Here is a 22,143-nt window from a genome sequence, read left to right as displayed (position 1 = left end):
TATTCAAGGTCTTTTCTGATTCCATATAAATCTTAAGATGATTTGTTCCAACTCTCTGAAGTAAGTACATGGTATTTTGACAGGGACTGCATTGAACGTGTAAATTTTCCTGGGTAGCATAGACATTTTCACAATATTCTTCCAATCCATGAGCATGGAATATTTTTCCATCTCTTTGTGTCTTCCTCAATTTCTTTCAGAAGTGTTCTATAGTTTTCAGGGTATAGATCCTTTACCTCTTTGGTTAGGTTTATTCCTAAGTATCTTATGCTTTTGGGTACAATTGTAAATGGGATTGACTCCTTAATTTCTCTCTTCAGTCTCATTGTTAGTGTATAGCAATGCCACTGATTTCTGGGCATTGATTTTGTATCCTGCCACACTGCCGAATTGCTGTATGAGTTCTAGCAATCTTGAGGTGGAGTCTTTTGGGTTTTCTATGTACAGTATCATGTCACCTGCAAAGAGGGAAAGTTTGACTTCTTCTTTGCCAATTTGAATTCCTTTTATTTCTTTTTGTTGCCTGATTGCTGAAGTTAGGACTTCTAGTATTCTGTTGAATAGCTGTGGTGAGAGTGGACATGACATCCCTGTCATGTTCCTAATCTTAGGGGAAAGGCTTCCAGTGTTTCCCCATTGAGAATGATATTTGCTGTGGGCTTTTCATAAATGGCTTTTAAGATGATGAGGAATGTTCCTAGAGGAGAACACAGGCAACACCCTTTTTGAACTTGGCCTCAGCAACTTCATGCAAGATACATCTAAGAAGGCAAGGGAAAACAAATGCAAAAATGAATTATTGGGACTTAATGAAGATGATAAAAAGCTTCTGCACAGCAAAAAAAAAAAAAAAAAAACAGTCAACAAAAATATAAGACAGCCTACAGAATGGGAGAAGATATGACATATCAGATAAAGGGCTAGTATCCAAGATCTATAAAGAACTTATTAAACCCAACAGCAATGAAACAAACAATCCAATCATGAAATGGGCAAAAGACACGAACAGAAATTTCACCGAGGAAGATATAGACATGGCCAACAAGCACATGAGAAAGTGCTCCTCCGCATCACTGGCCATCAGGGAAATACAAATCAAAACCACAATCTCACACCAGTGAGAAGGGGGAAAATTAACAAGACAGGAAACAACAAATGTTGGAGAGGATGTGGAGAAAGGGGAACCCTCTTGCACTGTTGGTGGGATGTAAACTGGTACAGCCACTCTGGAAAACTGTGTGGAGGTCCCTCAAAGAATTAAAACTAGAACTACCCTATGACCCAGCAATTGCACTGCTGGGGCTTTACTGTCAAGAATCAGATGCAGTGAAACGCTGGAACACCTGCCCCCCAATGTTTATAGCAGCAATGTCCACAATAGCCAAACTTTGGAAGGAGTCTCGGTGTCCATTGAAAGATGAATGGATAAAGATGTAGTCTATATATACAATGAATTACTCAGCCATTAGAAACAACAAATACCCACCATTTGCTTCAATGTGGATGGAACTGAAGGGTATTATGCTGAGTGAAATAAGTGAATCGGAGAAGGACAAACATTATATGGTCTCATTCATTTGGGGAATATAAAAAATAGTGAAAGGGAATAAAGGGGAAAGAAGAGAAAATGAGTGGAAATATCAGTGAGAGTTAGGAGTCTCTCATGACAGAACATGAGAGACAAGAACTCTAACTGGGAAAAGAACTCTGGGAAAAGAACCAAGGGGTAGTGGAAAGTGAGATGGGCAGGGGTTTGGGGTGACTGGGTGACGGGCACTGAGGGGGGCACTTGATGGGATGAGCAGTGGGTGATACGCTATTCGTTAGCAAATTGAACTCCAATTAAAAAGTACTGTTGGATCCTATTGGCTAGTATCTTGTTCAGACTTTTTTGCATCTGTGTTCATTTTAGGGATATTGGTCTATAATTCTCTCTTTGGGTGGGGTCTGTGTCTGGTTTTGGAATCAAGGTGATACCTTGATAAGTTTGGAAGTATTCCAGCGGTCTCTATCCTTCAGAACAGCATTAGTAGAATAGATATTATTTCTTCCTTAAATGTTTATTAATCGAATTTCTCAGGGAAGCCATCTGTTCCTAGACTTTTATGTATTGGGAGGCCTTTGATGACTGCTTCAATTTCTTCCCTGGTTAATGGCCTGTTCAGGTTTTCTATTTCTTCCTGTTCCAGTTTTGGTAATTTGTGGTTTTCGAGAAATGCATCCATTTCTTCTAGATTGCCTAATATATTGGCATATAAGCTGCTCATAATACATTTTAAAAATCATTTGTACTTCCTTGTTATTGGCTGTGATCTCTCCACTTGCATTCATGATTTTATTAATTTGAGTCTTTTTTTCTTTTAACAAGGCTGGCTAATGGTTTATCTATCTTATTTTCTCAAAGAACCAGCTCCTAGTTTTGTTCATCTGTTCTACAGTTCTTCTGGTGTCCATTTCATTGAGTTCTGCTCAAATCTTTAGTAACTCTCTTCTTCTTGGTGTAGGTTTTACTTGCTGTTCTTTCTCCAATTCCTTTAGGTGTGAGGTTACCTTGTGTATTTGATTTTTTTCCAATTTTGTGAGGGAGGCTTGTATTACAATGTATTTCCCTCTTAGGACTGCTTCTGCTGTATCCCAAAGATTTTGAGCAGTTGTATCTTCATTTTCATTAGTTTCCATGAATCTTTTATATTCTTCTCTAAGTTCCTGGTTGACCCATTCATCTTTTAGTAGGAAGCTGTTTAACCTCCATGTGTTTGAGTATCTTCCAAATTTCTTCTTGTGAGTTCTAGTTTCAAAGCATTGTGGTCTGAAAATATGCAGGGGACAATCCTAATCTTTTGGTATTGGTTGAGACCTGATTTGTGACCCAGAATGTGTTCTATTCTGGAGAAAGTCCATGCTCTTGAGAAGAATGTTTTCAGTTGCGTTCGGTTGGAAAGCTCTGTATATATCTTGAAATCCATTTGGTCCAGTGTGTCATTTAAGGCCTTTGTTTCTTTGATGATGTTGTGCTTAGAAAGTCTGTCTTTTGCAGAAAGTGCCATGTTGAAGTCTTCTAATAGTAGCACATTATTATCTACGTATGTCTTTACTTTGGTTATTAATTAATTCATATATTTGGCAGCTCCCTCATTAGAGGCATAAATATTCATGATTGTTAGGTCTTCTTGTTGGAAAACCCTTTAAGTATGATATAGTGTTCCTCTTCATCTCGTACTACAGTCTTTGGGATAAACTTATCTGATAGGATGGCTATCAGCTTTCTTTTGAGGACCATTTGGATGGTAAATGGTTTTCCACCCCTTCATTTTCAGGCTGGAGTTTCTTAGGTCTAAACTGAGTCTCTTGTAGAGAGCATATAGATGGATCTTGCTTTCTTTTTTAGATTAGATTTTTTTTTAATTTTTATTTATTTATGATAGTCTCACAGAGAGAGAGAGAGAGAGAGAGGCAGAGACACAGGCAGAGAGAGAGGCAGGCTCCATGCACCGGGAGCCCGACATGGGATTCGATCCCGGGTCTCCAGGATCGCGCCCTGGGCCAAAGGCAGGCGCCAAACCACTACGCCACCCAGGGATCCCATGGATCTTGCTTTCTTATCCAGTCTGAAACCCTACGTCTTTTGGTGGGATCATTTAGCCCATTAACATTCAGAGTAACTATTGAAATTTAGTGTCATCCTATTACCTATTCAGTCCCTGTTTTTTGTGGATTATTTTTTGGGGGCTTCTCTTTCTTTTATAGGGTCCCCTTTACTCTTTCTTGCAGAGCTAGTTTAATGGTCACTTTTTCTTTCAATTTCTGCTTATCTTGGAAGCTCTTTGTCTCTCCTTCTGTTCTGAATGAGAGCCTTGCTGCATAAAGTATTTTTTGTTTCATGTTCTTCTCATTTAGTACCCCTAATAGATCATGCCAGCCCTTTCTGGCTTGCTGGGTCTGTATGGTAAGGTCTGCTGTTAATCTGGTATTTCTCACCATATAAGTTAAGACTTTCTTGTCTCTTGCTGCTTTAAGGATTTTCTCTTTATTTTTGGAATTTGCAAGTTTCACTATTAAAGGTGAATACGAAGTATTGAATGGTTTTCATTGATTTTGGTGAGGACCTCGCTAACTCCTGGATCTGAATGCCTGTTTCCTTCCCCAAAGTAGGGAAGTTCTCAACTATGATTTGTTCAAATATAGTTTCTGACCCTCTCTCCCCCTCAGTGTTTTCTGGTACCCCAATTATACATAGAATCTTTTTTCTCAGGCTATCATTTATGTCCCCTTAGCCTTTCCTCATGGTCTCTTGATTGTTTTTCTCTTTTTTCTTTCAGTTTCCTTCCCTTTTTTTTTTTTTTTGATTTTTTTGTTGTTGTTGTTGGAGTTCAATTGCCAACATAATGTATAACACCCAGTGCTCATCCCATCAAGTGCCCCCCTCAGTGCCCATCACCCAGTCACCCCATCTTGCTCAACTCCCCTTCCACTACCCCCTGTTCATTTCCCAGAGTTAGGAGTCTCTCATGCTTTGTCACCCTCTCTGATTTTTCCCACTCATTTTCTCTCCTTTCCCTCAACTTCCTTCCTTACCATCAACTTGTCTTCTATGTCACTCACTCTTTTTTCCACTTCATTAACCCTCGTCGTTAGGACCTCCAGTTTGGATGGTATCTCATTTATTTGATTTTTAATTTCAGCCTGATTAGATCTAAATTCTCCAGTCATGAAGTCTCTAGAATCCTTTATGCTTTTTTTCCAGAGCCACCAGTAGCTTTATAATTGTGCTGCTGAATTGGCTTTCTGACATTGAATTGTAATCTATATTCTTTATCTCTGGCAGAGAGTACTGTTGCTGATTCTTTCTTTTGCGATGAATTTTTCCTTCTAGTCATTTTCTTCAGTGCAGAGTGGCTGTATGAGCGGGCTGAGTCAAGAATATCATCTATGACCTAAGTAAATTTTCCCCTAGATGATTTTGACGAGGTCAGAGCCTAGAAAATGAAATGCAGATCAGAACAAAATAAAACAAAAGGACCAAAAAGTGAAAAACAAACTTTAAAACAAATAGTAAGAAATAGAAGTCCAAGAATCCCAAAGAAGAAGGAAAAAAAGTAAAGTGGAAAAATAGAAATTACGAAAAAAAGGGAGGCGGTACTGGGAGATGGTGGTGGTGAAGAAGTTGTAGTGGAGGGAGAATGTAGTCTACCTGAGGGGTCCTAGAGGGTGATCTTGGTTCTGAGTGTATTAAGTTTTATATGTTAGAAGATGGTCAATCCTAAATTTATATAAACCAGCAATACTTGTAGAAAGCTGCAACATTGACCACCAAAATATAAATGACAAAAGAGGGGGGCAGAATGGGAATGAAGGGAGAATATAATCTCACAGAATGAACCAGCTTGGTATTCCACTTGGTGGTTCTGTGTGTATGATGGTCATGTTTTAGAAGTTACTAATCTCTGCCATTTTAGAAGAAAATGAGGCAGAGAAACAAAAGACTCAAAAAAACATATCTTGTATATCTCCCAAAATTGAATTGAGTACGTTGAAGGAAATCCAGAAGTGAAAAATATATCTAAGACATGTAATTGTAGAAATATGAAAGTCAAAAAGGAAGAAACTTAAAAATGAAGTGGTGGCAAAATATTGTAGTTAAGGTGGGAAAAGAGGGAAAATATTGGAAATTTTTAGTCTGATATAAAAACAAGTTGTAATGAGAAAAGGAAAAAAATTTTTTAAAAAGAGGGGGACGGACCCTCTAGTTCTATATACTATATTATTCCCTTAATATTCCCTTGGCCCTGGAGCTTTCCAGCTCTGCTTTGTCAAGAACTTGGCTCTTACCCTGTTCTTCCAGCTGGTCTTCTGCTATGCTGATTTTCAGGTATCTGTGCCTGGGCAAGGATGCCTGGCTCCCTGCTGGGTGCAGGGCTTAGCGTGAGCTGTTTATCCTATGAGGCCTTTGTTCCCTGGCAGCCCCGCCTCTCCAAGGTACACGTGAAACAAGGAAGGAAAACAACAATGGCTGCACCCAGATTTCCAGCTCTGGAGTCAGTCAGCTCCCTGCTAGTAACTAATGCAGTCTCCCAGTACTCACTGGCCTAGATGCTCCTGGCGGTGACGCAGGTGCACTGATCTGCACGGCTTATATGTCGCGCAGTTGCAGGAGAGTCCTTGCTGTCCCATGTCCTCCCCGCTTCTGCCTGTTCCAGGGGTAATGCAGGATCACCAGCTTTGTCTGCTAGGGGGGCGTGGCTCCCGAAGTCAGGAGACTCAGCCACTTCTGTCCAGAGCCGGCCCACCTAACCAATCGCCTTCAGGGCTGCAAGCACCAACCCTTTACCAAGATCCGTAGGCGGTTTGTGATGCACTTTCCTTTTTGCTCCCGTCCTCTAATAGTGACTCGGGAAATCTGGAGGCTTCACTGCCCCTCCTAAGATTTTGCCCGATTTCCCTAAGCACTTTTCCATCCAGGGAAAATTCCGGGACACATTTTTAAAGTTCCTGCCTCTCCAGGGCTGGGCTTGACTGCCCTGGAGGCTCTCGCCACTCTGCTTTCACCTGGGTCCTCAAGGTGGCCCTCCCCCACTTGATTTTTTATTTTTTTCCACCTTCCTACTTTGCTGGAAGTGAAAACGTTTCTGTAGTGTTCTGGCTGTTTTCTCTTTAAATCTAAGGTCAAATTCGTAGGTGTTCAGGAAGTTTTGAAAGTTGTCTAGGTAAGCTGGTGGGTCCAGGTGAGTTGAGGACCCCTATTCTTCTGCCATCTTGCCCCTCCCTCCCTCTTTCTTTAGTATTGTGCTTGAATTCCTTTATTTTTTTGTATGTCTATTACAGGTTTTTGTTTTATGGTTACCAGTGGATTCATATATTACATTTTGTGTGTATAGCAATCTATATTTAAGTTGATGGTCATTTAAGTTCAAACACATTCTAAAAGCACTAAGTTTTTATTTCTCCATGTAATGTCATATTTTACATCTTTTTATTTTGTGTATCTCTTGACTAATTTCTAGATATAATTTATTTTTCTACTTTTGTATTTTAGCCTCCATACTGGCTTTCTAAATGATTAATCTATTACCTTTACTATATGGTTGCATTTACCATTGAAATGTTTTCCTTTCATAATTTTCTTTCTTCTAGTTACGGTCTTTTCTTTCCACTTAAAGAATTCTGCTTAAATATTTCTTATAACACTGGTTTAATAGTGATGAACTCCTTTAGCATTTGTTTGGGGGATTTCTTATCTCTCTCAACCTTGTTGGATAGTTATTCTTGGTTGCAGGTTTTTTGCTTTCAGCACTTTGAATGTATCATGCTATTTTCTTCTGACCTGAAAAGTCTCTGCTGAAATAGCCTTATGGGTTTCCCTTACATGTAACTGTTTTTCTTCTGTTGCTTTTAGCAGTCTCTCTTTATCTTTAATTTTTGCCATTTTAATTATAATGCATTTTGATTGGACCTCTTTGGGTTCATCCTGTTTGGGCTTTTTTTGAATCCTGGACCTGGATGTCTGTTTTCTTTTCCAGATTAGGGAAGTTTTCAGCTATTATTTCTTCAATAAGTTTTTTGCCCCCTTTTTCCTCTTCTCCTTCTGGGATCCCTTATAATGTGAATGTTACTATATTTTATAATGTCAAAGAGGTCCCTTAACCTGCTCTCATTTTGTTTTTTTGGTAGATTGTTTCTGTTTGGTTGCGTTCAGTTACCCCGTCTTCCAGATTACTGATCTATTCTGCATCCTCTGACTTGCTTTTGACTCCCTCTAGTGTTTTTTTCATTTCACTGATTGTATTGTTCCTCTCTGACTGGCTTTTCTTTATATTTTCTATCTTGTTGAAGTTCTCATTGAGTTCATCCACTTTTTCTCAAGGCTAGTGAGTATCTTTATGACTATTACTTTGAACTCTATTAATCATTTTGCTTATATCTGTTCTGTTTAGCTGTTTTTCTGTTATTTTTATCTTGTTCTTTCATTTAGGACATGTTACTCTGTCCTTATTTTTTTTCAAACTCCCTGTGTGTCTTTGTACTAATTAAGTAAGTCAGCTGCACTTTCTGGCCTTGTAAGAAGTAGCTTCCTGAGGGGCGTCTAGCTGGCTCCGTCAGAAGAACAAGCAGCTTTTCATCTTGGAGTTGTGAGTTTGAGCCCCATGTTTGGTGTAGAGATTACTTAAATAAACTTTAAAAAATTTTAAAAGAAGTGGCCTCCTGTAGAGGTCCTGAGGGTACCCTGTAACACAATCCCCCCCCAGGCACCCAAACTAGGCGCTCCATCGTGTCCCCCATGTGGAGTGCACATTCCCTCCAGTTGTGACTGAGCCATTGCTGTGACAGCAGTGGTAGGAGCAGTGGGGCCCTAAACTAGCTGGCTGCAGTTAGCCTCTGTAACAGCTACAGGTGTATTGAAGATCAGGGCTTGCTCATTGTACAGCCAGCTAAGAGGTCTGGCTGCAGAAACTATGGACACTATGGACACACTGGCATATAGGGTTATCTGGTCCTCCACACATCCCTCACCCCCATCCAGGGAGTCGTTTGGAGTGGTGTCAGTCCCAGCTGGAACTGCCTAATGGTATGGCAGGGCAGGGGCTGTTTCGGAAGGTTGCATTCTTGTGTAGGCAGGTTGAGTGGCTTGGGTCTGCAGGGTAATGCCAGGGCAAGGCCCATTTTGCTAGAAGGACTGATGAAGAGTGATAGCACTACCTCTCTAACTGCATCTGACTATCTACACTGGGAGAGGGTAAGAAAAATGGTGCTTGGTAGAGCTTTTCTCCCTGGAGAAATCTACGTATCCTTGCCGTTCTGGCAAAGGTCCTAAGATTAGTCAATAAATCTTCCCAGGCACTTTTCAAAATACTACTTCTGTGCTGTGCCTTGGCCAAGCTATTTAGCATACTGGCTTTTAGGGGCAGGGACATGGTCTTGCTGTCACCTTCTTGCTCTCCTGGAGTTAAGCTCTGTTTATTTTTAAAACTCCTGGAGTTAAGCCTCACTAATTTTCAAAGCTAGCTAGATGTTACGGAGACTTGTCTTACCCATGTGGATCCCCAAGGCCAAGGTGTAGTGACTAATCCCCTCACTCCTCTGTCCTTGTGATATCCCTCCCATTTGTGGTTAGTTTTGCCAGGGCTTTGGTTCCTGATTGTGTGTCTGCCTCTCCTACCTTTTTCAATGGGTGGCCATTCAGTGACTACCTATAGAAATCTGTTCTGCCAGTCTTCATGTCATTTTCAGTTAGTTCCATGAGTTAGATGTAGTTGCCTTGGTGTCTAGGATGAGGTGAGCTCAGGATCCTCCTGCTCCACCATCTTAAATATATTCTTCATTTATAAATTTCCCTCAAAATACTGCTTTGGCTGCACCCCACCACTTTTGAATATTGTATTATTTTTTCTTCCATATTTCCATCTCTGCTACTCTGAATATCATAAAGTCTATTATTTTAGTAGTTACCCTAGAAATTTTCACATTCGTTATTTACTATCAAAGCCTAAAATCAATCTATCAATCCATATTTTTACCCTCTTTCTGATTAATGCAGAAACCTTGGAATACTTTTTTTTTTTTAAGATTTTATTTATTTATTCATGAGAGACACAAGGAGAGAGAGAAGCAGGCTCCCTGCGAGGAGCCTGATGTGGGACTCAATTCCAGGACTCCAGGATCATGCCCTGAGCCGAAGGCAGACACTCAACTGCTGAGCCACCCAGGCACCCTGGAATACTTTAATAGTTTTTTGCACAGTTTATTTCCTATTGTTATAATGTATTTTAATTCTATCTTCTTTTTAAAGTCTATAAACAGGGGCACCTGGGTGGCTCAGTCAGTTAATCTTCAGCTCCGGTTGTGATCCTGGGGTCCTAGGATTGAGCCCCATTTTGGGCTCTCTGCTCAGTGGGGATCCTGCCTCTCTCTCTCCCCATCCCTCTGCCCCCTCCTATTCATGTTCTTTATCATTGTCTCTGAAGTAAATAAAACCTTTTTTTAAAAAAGAAAGTCCACTAAACATTTTTATCATTATTTTATACCATGAGTATTTAGATTATATATCACCACTTTTTTGCTCTTTTCCTGTCTCTGATCTTTAGGCAGAGAGGCCTGTCTTCCCATCTGAAAAACATCTTTTAGAATTTCCTGGGATCCCTGGGTGGCGCAGCGGTTTGGCGCCTGCCTTTGGCCCAGGGCGGGATCCTGGAGACCCGGGATCAAATCCCACGTCGGGCTCCCGGTGCATGGAGCCTGCTTCTCCCTCTGCCTGTGTCTCTGCCTCTCTCTCTCTCTCTCTCTCTCTCTCTCTGTGTGTGACTCATAAATAAATAAAGAAAAAAAAAATTAAAAAAAAAAAAAGAATTTCCTATAGATGGGGTCTGTTCATCACAAATACTGAGTTTTTGTTTGTCTGAAATATTTTAATTTTGTCTTCCTTTTTGAAAGTTATTTTTACTCTGAATATGAATTTACATTGATAGTTATTTTTTAAGTATATTAACTATATTCCATTGTCTGTTGGCCTTCATTATGGCTATTGAAGAGTTAACTTTTTTCATTTTTTGTTTTTCATGTTTAGAAGTTCTCTTCAGTTTCTTTCCACAACTGCTTTGTTGTTTTTTGTAGTCTTTTTTCAACCATGTTTTCAGTTTCTTTTCACTAAACGTCGTATTTTGTATGTTCTATAATTCCTATATCTATAGTTTTGAGGGGCCATTATTTTTTTCGTGCCCTTCATAGTACCTTATTTCTTTTTATATTTTGTTAATCTTTGTGACCTACGTTTTTGTCACTATATCAGTGGGGATTTTTAAAGATCTAGGTGTAAGTTACACTTCCTTAGAGATTTTTTTTTTTTTTCTGTTTGAGTACCAGACAACAAATTTGGCTGAGACCACATTAAACTTCTTTCTTAGTGTGATGTTTTTCTGAGCTCCCAGAAATGTGAATGGCAATAGATCCATGTGAGAATCAGCTTATAGTTACAATTTCTTAGGAGAGATTTTATTTTTTTCCATCTACCACATCTATTGTGAAGACAATTTTTCTTATAGCCCCTTAACTGGGGACGGGAAGGGGCTGTTGTTTCTGGTACAACCTTCTACTGATTGTGTGGGGTTTCAGAGTCCCAGCTTTGTATTTAGGAAACCAGATTCTACCAGCCCACCAGCATCTCCATTTAGTAAAAGGTTTAAAGTCTTCAAAACTGTAAGTACATTTGAAAAAAAATTGAATTTTATGGAGATTATCTAACATTGATTGTTTAAATATAATCAGTACGCATAAATGTCCAATCACTTATGAAAGGTTTTTTTTTAATTGTTTAAAATAAACCAGGACTACTTGATAAGATAATTTGTTGTATCTGTAATACCAAGGTAGCTATAGTGTGATCCTTTAGCTAGAAGTATATAAGTAGGCTTGTTTTGTAAAAGAGAATGTTCTGATATTGCCAGAGGGGTATTCTTACTGTGTATTTGTTTTGCAGATAACACTGTGAGAGTACAGATGAATAGCCAGTGGTCAGATACCATGCCTATTATATTTTCCCTCCTTTGTTGTTGTTATTTCTCCTTCCCAAACTTTATGTTTTCTTTTTTTGGCAACTTTATTGAAATATAATTGATGCACCATACAATCACCTATTTTAAAGTATAAAATTCAGTTGCTTTTATTGTATGCACAGACTTGTTCACCCATGGCCACAGTCAGTGTTAAAACATTCATCACTGGAAAAAGAAAGACCACTAACAAGTCATTCTCAAAACAAAACCAAAATACCCATTTTCCATTTCCCTCAAGCTCTCCAATCTTAAGAAACTATGAACCTACATTCTATCTCCATAGATTTCTGGACATTTCGTGTAAATTAAATTATACAAATGTAGTCTTTTGTGGATGGCTTCTTTCACTTAGTATCATAGTATCAAGGTTCATCTATGTTGTAACATATATCAGCACTTTATTTTTCTTTTTAATTGCCAAATATTCTATTGTACAGATATGCCACATTTTATTTATTCATTGTGTAATTGATGGACATTTGGGGTGTTTCTATTCTTTGGCTATTGTGAGTAATCCTGCTATGAACATTCATATACAGGTTTTTGTGGGGATAGATCTTTTCATTTCTCTTGGGTATGTACGTCCCTTAGATCATGTGGCTACATAATAATAGCCAGCTTATTTCCCAGTTGTGTAATATAACTTCTTTCTTCCTTTCTTTCTTTATTTAAAAAGTTTTAAAATTTAAATTCAGTTTAGTTAACATATGATGTATTAGTTTCAGGGGTAGAATTTAGTGATTCATCAGTTGCACCAGTGCTCATTACATCAAGTGCCCTCCTTAATGCCCATCATCCAATTACTCCATCCCCTCACCCACCCACCCCCTACAACCAACCCTAACCCTGTTTGTTCCCTATAGTTAAGTCTCTTACGATTTGCCTCCCTCTCTGTTTTTATCTTATTTTATTTGATAAAATAAGTCCCTTCCCTTCCCCTATGTTCATCTGTTTTGTTTCTTAAACTCCACACGAGTGAAACCATATGTATTTGTCTTTCTCTGGCTTATTTCATATAGCATATAATACCCTCTAATTCCATCCCTGTCATTGCAAATGGCAATATTTCATTCTTTTTGATGGCTGAGTACTATTTCATTGTCTATCTGTCTCACATCTTCTTTATCCATTCATCTGTCAATGGACATCTGGGCTCTTTCCATACTTTGGCTATTGTGTACAGTGCTGCTATAAACATTGGGATGCATGTGCCCCCTCGAATCACTATTTTTGTGTCCTTTGGATAAATACCTAGTAGTGCAATTACTGGGTCATAGGGTAGTTCTATTTCTAATAGTACAACTTCTTTATAATTTTGCTTTTGTCATATGGTTAAAAGCTAACACTGACCAGTTAGCCCTGACAAATACAATCTTAGTATAATTTTCAAAGAGTGGAATTACGGAGTCGAAGGATGTAAATACCTTTTTAGCTCTTAAATGACAACATATTACTTTTAGAAAGTAATCTTTGCTTTTGTTTAATAAATATGCTTAAAATTTTTTTTCATTTATTTGGAAGTTTATACATATCATAAGGTGAAGAATTTTACTTTGGGTGGCAGTTATGTCAATGATAAAACCCAGGATCAAATTATATGTATATTTCGTCATCTAAAGACAAAGAGTGTACATCTTAATGGGACACTGTTCTGATGCTAAAAACTGGAACAGCTAGTTGCCTTGTTAACTGAAGATTAATGTTACACTAAAAACTTAGTATTTTTAGTATTTTCTATTTTAATAAGAGTATAATTTGTCAAATTTTCTTTAGGCTTCGGGAGCAGGAAAGAAAAGAAGCAGAAGAAGCTAGTCAAAAGGAAATGGAAGAATGGGAAAGAAAACTACTAGCTCAAGCAGCTCCAACTTGTATGGAGACCTTGTGGGAAATTCCAGCTATTGGGCATTTTCTTTGTTTAGCCCAGCAAATTCTAAATTTGCCAGAAATAGTCTTTTACGAACTGGAACGTTGTCTTCTAATGCCTCAGTGTAATGCTTTTCTTTCTAAAATAATGACTTCTCTGTTAAGTCCTCCTCATCGCAGACCTACCTTACATCGAAGACCTACTTTGCCTTATAGGACCTGGGAAGCAGCACTAAGGCAGAAAGTACAGCAGTGGTACACTGCTGTAGGGCAGACTGAAAATCCCGATAACTGTGCTGAAAAGCTTGGGTTATGTCCTCAGTTTTTTAAAGTTCTTGGAGAAGTTAATCCATTGGAAGAAAAACCTTTTCATGAACTGCCTTTTTACCAAAAAGTGTGGTTACTTAAGGGTCTCTGTGACTTTGTTTATGAAACACAAAAAGAAGTTCAAGATGCTGTACTTGGACAGCCTATTCATGAATGCAGGGAAGTTATCCTTGGTTATGATTATTTGGAAAATGCTTATGTGCATTTTCCACAGTTTTGTGGTGCAGATGTACGGATTTATAAACAGAGACCTTTTCAGGCCCCAGAATTTCCAATTCCACCCATTAAAATACAAAGAGTACCTCGGATCAAACTGGAGAAATTAAAGTGTGACTATGTCAGTACAAGCAATGGTGAACATAGGTGTAGTAGAGGTCTGTCCTCTGGCTTCAAAAAAGAGCAAGAACTTAATTTTGATGCAACTTGGGGTTCTACTAAAATGAACTTGGATAATCATGACATCTCTGATGAAATGGATGTGAAATCTAGCTGTGAAATTAGAATTCACAGGCCCTGTGAAATTAAAAAAACTGATTGTTATAAAGAAAATTTAGAGGAACCAGGGAGTCCAGGGGAAGTTACTGGCTTTGGAGAGCCTCTTAGTCCAGGTGAAATAAGGTTTATAGAAAATCAAGAAAAATATGGTGAAGCTTCCAGAGTAAAGCCTGAACCCAGTCCATTAAAAGAAAATGCTCTAAAATCTTGCCAAATACATGTAAATGGAAGTCACAGTGATCATCCAGAAATTAACTGCCACAAAGTTGTAAGGGACATTCTGTTAGAGCAGAGTCACAAGAAAATCAAGCTAACTAAAATGAGGGCAAAAAAGAAGAAAAAGAAAAAAAAGAAATTGAAAGATGTTTTAAATGAAAACTTACAGAGAAAGCGTGAAAGTCTTCATTCTCTGGCATTCAAATCTTACAAACCTGAGATCCAGAATAAGTTATTGATCATCAAAAAGAAAGCAAAACACAAGAAGCACAAATCCGGTAAGCTAACACAAATGGGTGAGGATTACATTTAAGCATACTTCATGTTGTTCTTTCAATTAGGCATCATGGAAGACTCTGATAGAATGAAAAGTGTGCGCGCGCGCGTGTGTGTGTGTGTGTGTGTGTGTGTGTATTTAAGGGGTGAAGTTTTATATTTTGCCACATGATTAAAACCCAGAGCAGAAGAGGTTTTGTATACTAAGAAAAAATACTAAGAAAAAATAAAACCACTTCTCATAAATGATAGGAACCAATACTTCAATGCTTGGTTGTTCTTTTCTTTACTCAGATGTTTTTGCTTTTCCTATTGCTTGCCTTTTAATCAGTTTATGTCTTGTTTGTCGAGAAGATATGTGAGATAAAAACAGATGATTAACTCCATGTATTAAAAAGTTACAAAAAGTTGTCTGGTTGGGAAAAACTTGAATTGTTCACTAAAATGAGTTTCGGTTTATCGTCATTATTTCTGGATTTCAGTTTTTATGTCTTTGCTCAGTAACAAAGATAATTCAATAATAAGTTGGCAAATGAAGGAGTGAATTTTGTTTAGCTGATGTAGTCACTGTTATATCTTAGTTATTTAAATAAATACAATCAAATATATTTTATAATATGTAATGTATCATTGATAAGGAAGCATAAAAGTACTATTAACAGGCTTAATTTGTTAAACTGAAAATCGCAAAGTGGTCTACATTGACCCAGGTGATGAAAAACTACAGTTGCTTAAAGTAACTTTCAGAAATAAGCCTTTTAACTTTTATAATAACCCATTAAGTTATATAAATTTAGTTTGATTTGGCAAGTTCTCTTTGAATTGTTAGCCTCTAAAATATTAAATAATTGTTTTAAATTAGAATTATTTTTCTAGTTCATACATAAGTATGCAATATTGTATTATTTATTACCATTGTCATCTGAAATCTTTTATTAAGTGTTTATTCATGACCTAAGGTGATTATGACTTACAGGGGTAGGTATTGATGTAATTCCTATACAGACTATACCAATATTAACTGCTAGGCATTGGATTAAAAGGAATTTATATTGTAAGCAATTAAAGTGTTACCACATTTTTTAAATGGAAGTTCAGAATATTTATAGATCAGAGAGAAAATTTGTGGGAGTTTCATGTCCAGTTTTAGAAGAGTGAATGAAAAAAAACTTGGAAGCAAATTCAGCAAGTTATTTATGTACCCTCTCTGAGCATGTTTATTTAGGTGGGTACAGAAGTCTTACAGGTATGAAATAAAATAATGCACTTGCCTCTACACTTTCTAATTTTATCTTCAGAGCAAATTTTAGAAAGTCTTCAGTAACAAAAATTCTTAAATCTGGCAAATACAGATTTGTATTTCTCTTCTGTTATAACAGTGTTACATAAAATGTTATGACAACAACAAAAGATTTGTTTTAGATCATTTTCTACACTTGTCTTTCTGAGGCTTTGCCCTGGGCTCCTTTATTAGTTGTGAGACATTGTGGCTTTTTACAGTCAGTTTTGGGCAAACCCTAATTCAGTGTTTCCTCTTTCAGTCTTTTTAAAAGTGGGCTCCATGGTGACAAGTTTGGAAAATGTGGAAATCCTCCTCTGATAAGTTCACTTTGTGCATTAGTACAGGTCCATGCACTTTACAAAACTCCTGTATCGGGTATGTTTTGGAATTCAGAAATCATTAGATTATAGAAGGATATTATGATGTATGTGTTTAGTAAGTAACATCTCCTGTTGAGTTTGGGTAGCACCTGTAAGTAAACATAATTTCTACAGAAAAATGTGTGAATAGATTAAATGAGATAAAGACGAGAAAGAACTGTAGAACAGTTTGTTCAGGTTTTGCTACCATACAAATTATTCTTAAAACTTTAGTTTTGAGAACCATTAAAAAACAAAAGATTTCATTTATTTATTCATGAGAGACACACAGAGAGAGAGAGAGAGAGAGAGAGAGAGGCAGACACATAGGCAGAGGGAGAAGCAGGCTACATGCAGGGAGCCCAATGCAGGACTTGATCCCAGTACTCCAGGATCACGCCCTGAGCCAAAGGCAGACACTCAACTGCTGAGCCACCCAGGTGTCCCAGTTTTGAGAACTCTTTGAACTTAAGAACTGTGGATAGGTGATTCTGGGCCTGTGTTTTAAGGACTGTGGGAAGTCTTCAAGAAAAGGAACTGTTTAGTTTTGTTTAACCTGGTATTTTTCAAGTTTATTTGAACATAGAACTTTTTTTTCAAGTAATAGCATTCTTGTAGAACATGCTATGGGTTAAGTTATGTCATCCACGAACCTTCACTTAGGATGAATCAAATTCTGTGTGTAGTTAATATCCATCTTACATTAATTACTACAGGCTTTAATTTTTGGTGGAATCTCTGCATTTAGTAGCTGGGAGATAATTTTTAATAGAAAGTACAAAGAAAAATCAATTGAGAATGATTGGATAATTTTAGAGCACTGTGAGGCAGTTTTGCAACTTTTAAGCATTTTTATCTATTTTTCAGAGTTTTCTTTCTAGTTCTTAATTTTTCAGTTCATTTTAATTTGGTTATTTAAGCCTGGTTTTTTTTTGGTATATGTTTTTATTGGAGTTCAATTTACCAACATATAGCATAACACCCAGTGCTCATCCTGCCAAGTGCCCCCCTCAGTGCCCATCACCCAGTCACCCCATCTCGCCGGCCACCTCCCCTTCCACTACCCCTTGTTTGTTTCCCAGAGTTAGGAGTTAGGAGTCTCTCATGTTCTGTCACCCTCACTGATATTTCCCACTCATTTCTCTCCTTTCCCCTATAATCCCTCTCACTATTCTTTATATTCCCCAAATGAATGAGACCAATGAAGCAAATGGTGGGTATTTGTCATTTCTAATGGCAATATTCCATTGTATACATAGACCACATCTTCTTTATCCATTCATCTTTCGATGGACACTGAGGCTCCTTCCACAGTTTGGCTATTGTGGACATTGCTACTATAAACATTGGGGTGCAGGTGTCCTGCCATTTCACTGCATCTGTATCTTTGGGGTAAATCCCCAGCAGTGCAATTGCTGGGTCGTAGGGTAGTTCTATTTTTAACTCTGAGGAACCTCCACACAGTTTTCCAGAGTGGCTGTACCAGTTCACATTCCCACCAACAGTGCAAGGGGGTTCCCCTTTCTCCACATCTTCCTGTCTTGTAATTTTCACCATTCTGACCGGTGTGAGGTGGTATCTCATTGTGGTTTTGATTTGTATTTCCCTGATGGCAAGTGTTTAAGCCTGTTTCTTACTCTTAGAAACATTATAGAAGAGAAAAACATTGGAATAGTTTCTGTTGTACATGCTTATAGCACCATATACTTCTACTTTATAAAATTTGTAAAATTTATTTATAATGGTTGCATTTATTTCTACATTATTTTGATCATTGTCTCTCTTATTTTATAACATTCTTGAGGACAGAAGGTTAGCACAACACATTGTTTAGGAATCTGTTGAATAAATACATGAATACACATAATATGGTTAACTCAGATACAACTAAGCTTAACCCCTTAATATGTCTTTTGTATCTTTTTAAGCATTTATATTTTTGAATAGGATTGGATTAATACATACCATTTTACAGTCTATTTTCTGCATAACAATATACTGTAAATATCTTTGTGTGATAAATAGATTTCTGTAGCATTTTAAATGATTGCATGGGATTCTGTTATGTGTGTTTTGTAGTTATTTAACCAACCTTTTGGTTGTTTTTGATGTTTTGTTATAGATTGTGTAGAGCAGGTAGAGTTGGCTGAAATCAAGTAGATTTTAAAAGTTAGAAAGCTTTTTATAAAATCTGAAAAAATAGGCAAAATGATTAAATATACATCAATTGTTAGAAAAAGCTTACTGTGTTTTAAGTTATTCATTTAAACCAATTTGGTTTGGAGGGTCTTTTCCCCCTCCTCACATGGTCATTATTTTTAATGAAATCATTTTGTGGTAGCTTCTCTAGACTGCTTAAAATAAGTAAGACAATTGGTGTTATTCTTTCATAAGTGTGTAAACTAAGGTTCAGAAATGGTGCCTGAACCATAGTGCCTGGCATGTGATTTGTTTTAATAATTGTTAAGTATATAATAAAAGATCAAGCAGAGGGTAAATCAGTGTGCTATCGTAGTCTCAGAAGGTTTCACGGAGGATAAAGGACTGAAAAATAATGGGGATGGGATAAATGAAAATTGGTTACTAATATGAGCAAAAGTGTGGAGGTATAATTAAGCTGGTGTCACTGAAAAAAAAACACAAAAAAGCTTAAGGAAAAAGTTGCAAAGTTGAGGTTTTAGAAGCAGTTTGAATGATGAGAAGAATATGCCAATTTGGGGTGATCTCTTTTTGGGCAGGCAATGCTATTTTAAATAATTGCACCAGGTGCCCAGTGCAAGGAAATGAGCTTAAAATAGACTTAATGTGCAAAAAGCAGTAAGCTTCTTTATGGGGAATAACTGAGACAGCAATGTAATCTGCAATATTTGATCACATCCAGGCCCATTACTATAAGAAATTTCACAGTATTTTGTTGATAAACATTATAGAACCTAACTACAGGTTCTATGTGGCTTTAGATACACATAGGAAAATTTTTAGAGGACCAACTTAAGGTGCCAAGATACAAGAGAATGAAAGAATTGATAGAACACCTTGTCCTTTTACTTTAATGCTTTGTGCTCTTTTCCTCTTCAAAAGCTAATACTTGTAATGCTAACTGTATACCAGGCAATAGTCTAAGCCTTTTATACATATTGTCTCATTTAATTTTCATAAAAACTCCGCTAAATGCTATTGTTATTCTCCAATATATAGATTTTATAGAATTAAAAAACTGAGGCACATCTTCATTTTTCTAGTTAAGAGGTGTATCCCCACATTCTGAAAGACTAGAATTCTGAGTCTAAGTTAAAATGTAAAATATATTTTTAGTTACATTGTTTTTCTGTCAAGTCAGGCTTCCTTACTATAGCGGTTATGGTTTTAAAAAGCTTCCTTACGCTGCATTGAACACTAATTACTAGGCCATATGTCAACTTGTGCCTGGAAAATAGATAAGGAAAACTTAATATGGCCTAGTAATTAGTGTTCAAGTGCAGCCTAAGGAAGCTTCTTAAAACTATATTGCCCATGTCTATGTGTTAGGCCCAAGGATTGTGTTGAAATTCTGTAAATGCTTTAAAGTGACTTCTGACTTTAGTACAATCCTAGATCTGAGAATTGTAATCTGTTTTATGGGACCAGGTGACTTAGGGCAGTGGAGGTGGGTAATATGATCAAGCTTTTGGTAGAGGAATGGAAGCCCACTGGGGGGCAGTATGTAACTTGCCTGTATATATCTTGCCATGGAATAAAAACAGATTACCAAATAAGGCTATGTGGTTTTGTAGTTTCCCATGCTCCATTTTAAAAGTAGTATAATAAAAAGGAAGAGCAGATTTTTACTGAAGAATACAGAAAATTTGTATTCAAATTCTTATGAGGGTAGAGAATGAAGATATTAATAGTATATGCATATCTTCTCACCAAAAGAGATGCTGTAAATCAATCAGAAGCAGATTATATTCCTGCAGAACATTTGAAGGAATACAGTATTTTATCATAAAAAGAGCACAGCTTTGAAGTGAGACAGATCTAGTGCAAATATATGTTCCAGTGCTTATTAGCTACAAGTCCTTTATCAGTTTATTTACCTTATTGGTAGTCTGTTTCTTTATCTGTGAAAAATGAGGTTAATACCTACCTTGCTACAATCATTAACAGAGATTAATTGGAATAGCAAATGCATACTACTAACATAGTGCCTGGCATGTGATAGGAATCAATAAATGGTAACCATGATTTTCAAGAGGTAAATTACATAATGGAAAGAACTTGGACTTTGGAGTTAGAATCCCTGGCTATGGTGCTAACTTACAGTGTCACAGTTGGGTGACTTGAGGAATATTTTTTATCTTCCCACATTAAATTTTGTTATCCCACATTAAAGTGAGGTATTGCATACCTTAGAAGATTGTTTTGAGAATTAACTGAGATAATTTACATAAATTATCTTGCTAAATGTCTGATATATAATAGGCTCTCAATAAATGTTAGTGTTCTTACTACCACTCCTAGATCATGTTATAAAACTCTTTGGTAAATTGTGTAAACTATTTATTGTCAGTGTTTTCTTTATTAAAAAATAATGGACTCAGATGGGCCCTAAGAATTATAGACAATTACCTGCTTTCCTTTTCCTATCTCCAGATTGGTGAAATTTCTGTTGAAATAGAAAAATAGGGTTATTCTATTTAAGGATCATTTCTCATAACTTCTTTAATGAAAAATGCTGTAAATACAAAATGAATAATGTGATTTCTGTTAATAATTCAGCCTAGTAAGAACGAGAAACACAAATCATTATAATACTGCATGATAAATGTACACTAATATACATACAAAGTAGAGTGGTAGCACAGAGGACATATGAGCAAGAAGGGCTAAGAGCAGGAGTAAGTTAGTAAAAGAATTTGAAGAAGGTTAAAGATAATATTTGGTTTAGACCTTTATCATCATGGCTTACCTAAGGGAGATAACAATTAACATTGACCACTTAACCATGTGATTAACAGTAGTCTAAGCTCTTTACATGTCTTAATTCCTTTAATTCTCATAAAGTAGGTGATATCATTATCTCTGTTTTCTAGATAAGAAACACACAAGAAACTACACAAGGAAATAAAGTAACTTGCAGCTAATAGTTGATTAGAACTGATATTCAAACTCAGGTAGTTTAGTTCCAAAACTCAAGCTTAAACCAGAATACTACTTCTGTTTACTTAATCACATTTAAATATACTAATGATATGGTGAAAGGAAATACCCAGTAACCATTTGATGTGCTTAATCCATTAAAATAAGAGTGACTTCTAGAATTAACTGAAAATGTACCTGATATTAGTGCCTATGGAGCTACAATATGGAATTTATTGGGAATATCAAGGGTGACCTCTTGTGCTTATGAATAAAAACAAAATCAAATGATTTTTAAAAAGCTAATTAGAACAGTGCTGTGGGGAGGAGGAAGGGAGGATAGGGAAGGATTTCATCTCCTTCAAATTGTTTTTATAACTTTCCCAGACTCAGGCAATTAAATCTTTTCCTATGAACTTTAAAATATTGTAGTTTATAGAGGAAAGGCATTCTTCTCTCTGGAGTCATGAGATACCTTCAGAGGTATCTATTGCACCCAGTTTAGAAATTACTCTAGCTGTATTATAGAGATACCAGGAATTTAATCACTTCTCCCTAAATATTGGTTAAACAGACCACTCCCTAACCTAATTTTGTAGAAGTTTAATTTTGGTATAGGTTCTGTGTAAGCACAGAAACAAATAATAGTGATAAGGGTTATGAA

General features: G+C 36.9%; 1 protein-coding gene across 2 annotated transcripts in view; it reads left to right on the top strand.

Annotated features, from left to right (window-relative positions):
* KIAA2026 (uncharacterized protein KIAA2026 homolog) overlaps positions 1-22,143 on the top strand; it is a 117,503-nt gene that overhangs the window by 47,777 nt on the left and 47,583 nt on the right. For both annotated transcript variants that reach the window (XM_038552322.1, XM_038552321.1), the window contains exon 3: positions 13,317-14,722. In XM_038552322.1, coding sequence (XP_038408250.1) covers positions 13,317-14,722 — 1,406 coding nt within the window. The remainder of the gene's footprint in view (positions 1-13,316; positions 14,723-22,143) is intronic.

This window comes from Canis lupus, chromosome 11 (genome assembly GCF_011100685.1).
Source record: "Canis lupus familiaris isolate Mischka breed German Shepherd chromosome 11, alternate assembly UU_Cfam_GSD_1.0, whole genome shotgun sequence".
NCBI lineage: Eukaryota > Metazoa > Chordata > Mammalia > Carnivora > Canidae > Canis > Canis lupus.
Note: the sequence above shows the minus strand (reverse complement) of the source record. Positions and strands in the feature narration are given on the sequence as shown.